The sequence below is a fragment of the Trachurus japonicus genome, chromosome 19 (assembly GCF_045865225.1).
Source record: "Trachurus japonicus isolate A0001 chromosome 19, Traja_1.0".
In the NCBI taxonomy this organism is placed as follows: domain Eukaryota; kingdom Metazoa; phylum Chordata; class Actinopteri; order Carangiformes; family Carangidae; genus Trachurus; species Trachurus japonicus.
Window position 1 is genome coordinate 3,379,613 of NC_140925.1, and position 6,263 is coordinate 3,385,875.

Below are 6,263 nucleotides of genomic sequence, written 5' to 3' on the forward strand. Positions count from 1 at the left end.
ATTTTCTGAGAAAAGCAGAAATGTTCATGGTGCCATTCAGGTTTTTGTTTTTACTAGTACAATGTGGTTCAAGGGTCAGTAATAAAACTATCATTCATCTCCAGGCCTTTATTTTCACTTTTGTTTCACAGTTTTTTCGTTTTATATGATTATTGTAAATCAATAACATGTAAGATAGATACCTATTCTACTTTGCTGCTTTGGTCAAGTCTGTCTTGTCAAACAGACACTCACAAATTGATTTACAGTGACTGATTATGCTTTATACCTATAGAAAAGTGTTAATAATCCTCATATCTAAATGACCATTTTCATATTAAAAATGGTAGAATATGTTCACCATTTTTAATACCTCATATGTTCAAAAATGTGCCCAGACTCTTAGATAACAACTTTATCGTTTTTAAAACAATTAATTAAAACAGTTTTTAATCAAATTAGAACAAAGTAGACACAGATAACATGGTACCATTCATGTTCAGGGGTCAATAGTCAATCAATCACTTTTGTTTTTCAGTTTTTTCGTGTTATGTGATTAGCTAAATAAATTATATGTAAATAGTTGATACCTTACTTGACCTCTTTGAAAAAAAACCTGCACTTTATCAATATGTGTGTTTACCTTTATCTTTGTGTATAGATTATATAGTCATGCCTCACTCCCAAACTGAGGAACAGTTTGATAAATACATTTTTAAAAAAACACACACCATCTTTATTTTTCTCTTTTTATGCTTTATTTTTTTCCTCATCCTGTAGAGAAGACAAAGCTCCATTACATCTCTCTTTAAACATCCATCCCACTCATCCCTCTGCCATCCCATCCTACATCGCTGCTACAACAGTGCAATCGTCATCAGGGCAAAGTGATCACAGCATCTTCTGCTGTTATAAACTCTCAATGAGAGAAAAAATAAATAATAAAATCTGGACGCTACAGTCAGGATCACAGAGATTACATCACATGTTGAGAAGCTAAATGCAACTTAAGGTGTGAATGTATTGATCCTATATAGACAAACAACTGGCTAAACAACTGGCTAAACACGAAGACGATGAAGGATCGATGGTGACGAGGAGGACGATGATGGAGAACAATGAGGAAAAGATGTCTATTCTGCAAGATGATGCTAAAATAAAACACAAATAGAAACACACAGGGCAGCACAGTGTCATGTCATAATAAACACATACTTTCATATAGTACATTAATATTATACAAGGGGAGGTTTCAAGCCTTTAATCCCTGACAGTACTGACTCACATTTAGAGGTGAAAACACATGAAACACTGATGCATCCTGGTCACAACAGAGGGAGGAGAGGAGGGAAATCTGACGACGACGAGTGATCGATGTTATTATCCCACTGAAAGTTTTACGCTCAGCAATGGCTTCTCTACAGAATACAGGTTTTTAGTTTTTATTTGTTTTTATAGTATGTTTAGTTACATGTTCGGCTCTGATGGATTAAAAAAAAAAACCTCTGAGGTGGAGGAAGAGGTTTTTTTCGCCGAGGCACGTGAAGCGGGAACCCACCTCCTGGACTTCACGGGTCTGTCACTTCTTTATTTAAACTCAGATTTGAGGCTGCATTGCTTGCGTAAGTTTCACGTTTTGTTTGTGAGAAGAGTTCAGAATAGAATAGAAAAGAAAAGAAGAGGAAAGAAAAGAAGAGGAAAGAAAAGGAGGATAGTGAGAGTAGAAGTACACTGCAAAAACTCAAAATCTTTCCAAGAATATTTGTCTTGTTTCTTGAATGTCTCAATTCTAGTCAAAACTAATCTCTTTTCACTTAAAATAAGATTCATCACCCAAAAATTAACTTGTTTTGAGATAATTTCCATTTGTTTCAAACAAATTTTCACTTGAAATAAGTAGAAAAATCTGCCAATGAAAACAGGTTTTTTGTGCTCGTAATAAGAAAGAAAAACTTGCTCCACTATCAGATTTTTCTACTTATTTCGAGTGAAAATATGATTGAAATAAGTAAAAAAGTGTCTAAAAAGCTACTTTTTGTGTGATGAATCTTACTTTAAGTATAATGAGATTGTTTTGACTAGAAATAAGACAAATATTCTTGGTAAGATTTCGAGTTTTTGCAGTGTAGAGGAGGATGCTGGGAAGGTTTTTTTTTAGAGTGACAGTGCAGATCTATAAGTGGCGTCATGAGAATCAAAACAACAGATCCTAAACATGAGCAGATGCTGAGTGAGAGCTGCAGAATCAGAGGAGGAAGAATCCAGTGGAAAGAGACAGAAAGTTGGTTAGTTTTTTTTTTTTTGTACATTTTTTTTTCTCTGTTTTTCCATTTTTTGTGTTTGTTACAGTTCTTTGTGGTAGTTTGTTGTTGGTGTTGTTGATGTCTGCTGGAATAGTTCCTTGTAAAGAGGTGAGACGAAGACGGAGGAGGAGCCCGAGGCAGATGGCTTGATGAAGTGCATGGACGACGATGATGATGATGATGATCCTGCACCAAGGCTCAGATGATACCGTACTTGGCCAGCTCGTTCAGCTCCAGGTGGTTGAAGGCCTCCCAGGGGCAGATGACGGTGATGTCTGCAGAGAAGAGGGAGAAGATGGAGACGTGAGGGTTGTTCAGACACACAAACTGATAAGAGATGAGATGAGAGACTTCAGATGTAAGGTGAGCTCACCTGTGCCTAAGCCCTCCATTCCAGGGATGTCGTCACCAAAGCTGCAAAGAAAGAAAACAAAAAAAAAGCAGATTTAAACACCTGCATGGGGCCAGATTCGCAAAACCTAAAAAAAAATCTTCTTAAGTGTCATTTTTTTCTTCAGTCTTAAGAAGAAAAAAGAGAAGAAGTTTCCCAAAATGTTCTTAAGTATTTTCTCAACTTTCTTCTGAAGAAAAAACTTCAGAATAAATGGTATTCTTGAAATCAAAGTTCTCAAATTTGTTGTTTACTTTTTTCTTAACTTGTAAGATAACCTTGACCTGTCTTAAAATTCCTATGAAGAATAGGGACACTGCAAAAACTCAAAATATTTGTCTTCTTTCTTGTCAAAATGTCTCAATTTTAGTCAAAACTAATCTCTTTCCACTTAAAATAAGACTCATCACCTAAAAATCAACTTGTTTTCAGATAGTATTCACTTGTTTCAAACAAATTTTCGATTGAAATAAGTAGAAAAATCTGCCAGTGAAAGCAATTTTTTTGTGCTTGTAATAAGAAAGAAAAACTTGCTCCACTATCAGATTTTTCTACTTATTTCAAGTGAAAATCTGCATGAAAGAAGTAAAAAGTGTCTAAAAACAAGCTACTTTTTATGTGATGAGTCTTATTTTGAGTAGAATGAGATTTGTTTTGACTAGAAATAAGACAAATATTCTTGGTAAGATATTTGAGTTTTTGCAGTGTAAGCCTCTAATATCACCCTTTTCAACAAATTTTAGACAAGTTTAGACTAGTAGGTCATAGTTTACGTAAATATATTTTTTAATTAATTACACAAAGAGCTTCAGCCACTTTGGCCTATACCCTCTTGTCTTATTTTCCGCTGTTATTCCCATATTATTAATTTTCCCCTGTAGTAATTTTTTTTCGTACATTAATTTCATCCACCATAACCTCAATAAGCTCCTGCCTTGAAAAGTTTCTGCATCTCTTTTTGTCCTTCTCCATGGTCAGTGAGTGACTGACGGTTAAGATGCAAACTATATATACGCTGTTTGTTGGTGCAATGCAATGCAGTGACGTATTTTAAGAAGTTCTTAAGTAGGAAAAATAAGAAATTCGTAAGAAATGACTGTTCTTAAGAAAATATTGAGGAATTGAACTTTCTTATGAACTTCTTAATTTTCTTCTTAAGACATTTCTTAAGGACATATTGGTGAATCCGGCCCCTGAATTCCTCATTATTTCTATCTCTCTGGAGAATAAAAGCTGTAAAGAGATGTGATCCATACCCCTGGATTCCCTTCTTGGGCGGCTTGCTCTTGAACTGACGCGTCTGCCTCTGCTTGAACTTGGGGGGGCCCTTGCGTGGAGTGGCGGGGCCCCCGGTGACACGGGTGGGAGCTTTGGGCAGCTCGAGATTCATGGTGAGTGGTTACGGCTCTGAGGAGCGGTCGTTGTGCTGATTTCTTCTGTTTACAGGACAAAAAAAAAGGTGTGAGAACTCAATAAAGGAACATTTCCACTTTTTTATTCCCTATAAATCCTGTTTCTGTGCTTTTCTTTCTAAGACGCTGTGTTGATGCTCAGCCTCTGTCACCTCTGTGTGACATTACAGACTCTAATCCGCTCACTGACCGGGATTTACACTCATATTTCTCTGTAACTGAATGTCTGAGGTGGTGGACTACCTGGCAGCCTGTTATGTGAGGATGACCCAATTTCCCATAATCCCTAGCTCAAGTTAATAAGCACCCCCACTCTACTCTCTCTTTCTCTCCACTCTCTCTCTGTGTGCTTGAAGCCGCCTCGTCCACATGTAGCTAATCTTGTTAGAACAAGGACAACACGGCAGATATGCTGAACAGGCACTGAGGGTCTAAATGATCAATCCGCTCATCGTGTCCCAGAGACAATGACAGAGCTGAACACGACTTAACCATAAGCTGGATACACATACACACTCTGGATACACACTCTGTTGTCTGTGTGTGATGAATAATGTGGATAAACTCTGTTCATACTGAAGATACTGCACACGTACAGTGGATTTATATCAAAATATAACTATTAAAGCGTCATATCTATGTCTGACTGGACGTCCAGTGAGTGTCCATGCTGCAATCGCTCATGAAATATGTTCAAAACTTTAGTGTTAATAGTAAAACTCTGTATATTTAAATCATGATGAATCACATCACAAGCAGAAGCAGCACATTAAAGGTGTTAAAACATCTAAAACACATCAGCAGCACTGAGAAGCACCGACAACAACCTCCAACACCCAAGTTCAAAGAAAAGAGGCTTTTTTAAACAGAATAATTCAAACATCTTTTCTTTTTAAGAAGAAGTAAGATCGATTGCACATCTGCACCATAAACATCATCCAGTGAAAACAGCTTCAGACTGACTGATAAACACAAAGGAGAGCTGAACTGTTCTCAGATCTGTGTCACAGCAGCTCTGATCCATCACATCGCCATCGTTAAAGAATCATTTCTCTATTTTCTGAACAGCTCAGATTGAATCTGTCAAGTCAAAGTCATCAAAGAATCAATAAAGCAGGAATAAATCTGTAAAAAGAAACTGTAAAAGTTGCTCTAAGGCCTAATTAGAGTAAGAAAAAGTTTGTGTAGAAGTTCCCCAGAGCTCTTATAAAGAAGACGAATTGATCCATTGATTTCTATCTTTTCAGTAAAGATGGAAATATTCATAAACATCCATTGAGTTCCATGATGCAGCTCCATAAATCCCAAATATTGTCAGTGACAGCGTTGTTATCATGTCGTCATGGTGATGTACTCACCGACAGCCAGACCAGTGGGTGTGAGCGCAGCACGGTGTCTGTCTAGCACAGAGTGGAGTTGTATGCTAGGTTCGCTGTGAGGGCCACGGGGGCTGGGGGCCGCTCTTATACCGCAGCCTCCAGGAGATTAACCAGCACCGCCTCCTGTTGCCATGCCAACATGGATGTCAGGACTGACATTTATTTATTTATTTTTTATGGAGATGACACGTTCACTGTCTCACTGTGAGTGGAATCAAGACAGATGCATCAATTATTTAATTATTTTAAGTTTTAAAGTTTTATTTTAACCCTTATTTTATCTGCTTGTCCAGTTTCAGAATCATATTGGGTATTTTTTTGTTTTGGTATTTGGTTTTTATCTCTTTTTTATGTTAAATTGTATAATTCGGATCCAGTGTTTTAACATCAATCTGCCAATTCTTGTGTTATTCTATATTTCTTGTTATATTTTATCCCTTCGTACATTTTATTGAACTTGACTGTTGGGTGGTAGCTATAGTCCACACATACATTCATGGTGTAATAAGATCTAGAGGCTGTGGCAATTAGGCTACTAGGGGCAAGATGTAATAGTGTAATCCTACTGTGAATTTAGTTGCACTGTTCCCTGTTGATTGTGTATGTGTGTGTGTGTGTCTGTGTCTGTGTGTGTTGTTTGGTTGAATGACTGCTGACTGCAGCAAAGCACAGCACTGATTGTCTAAGACGAATTTCCCTCCGGGGTCAATAAAGTTTATTTTGATTTGATTGAAGAAGTTTATTCATTACCAGGTTATATTATTGAAGCCAGTACAAAACAGGAGTTTAAAAAGCTGTT

At 37.0% G+C, this 6,263-nt stretch overlaps 1 protein-coding gene across 1 annotated transcript; it reads right to left on the minus strand.

Annotated features, from left to right (window-relative positions):
- Positions 1 to 2,449: 2,449 nt before the first annotated feature.
- Positions 2,450 to 5,521, minus strand: pde6gb (phosphodiesterase 6G, cGMP-specific, rod, gamma, paralog b). The gene is made up of 4 exons (XM_085760798.1): positions 5,444 to 5,521; positions 3,930 to 4,109; positions 2,656 to 2,696; positions 2,450 to 2,557 (listed from the first exon to the last, which is right to left on the minus strand). Exons 2-4 carry the CDS (start codon positions 4,061 to 4,063, stop codon positions 2,481 to 2,483), a joined length of 252 nt encoding a protein of 83 aa, XP_085616924.1. The 5' UTR covers positions 4,064 to 4,109; positions 5,444 to 5,521; the 3' UTR covers positions 2,450 to 2,480.
- Positions 5,522 to 6,263: the final 742 nt, after the last annotated feature.

What these genes read in the sequence shown, in the direction of transcription:
- pde6gb (XM_085760798.1), bottom strand. Translation starts at nt 4,063, where the DNA reads ATGAATCTCGAGCTGCCCAAAGCTCCCACCCGTGTCACCGGGGGCCCC. An exon ending in CCCAAGAAGGGAATCCAGGG is followed by an intron (nt 2,697 to 3,929) that starts GTATGGATCACA and finishes CTTTCTTTGCAG; the next exon opens with CTTTGGTGACGACATCCCTG. An exon ending in AATGGAGGGCTTAGGCACAG is followed by an intron (nt 2,558 to 2,655) that starts GTGAGCTCACCT and finishes TCTTCTCTGCAG; the next exon opens with ACATCACCGTCATCTGCCCC.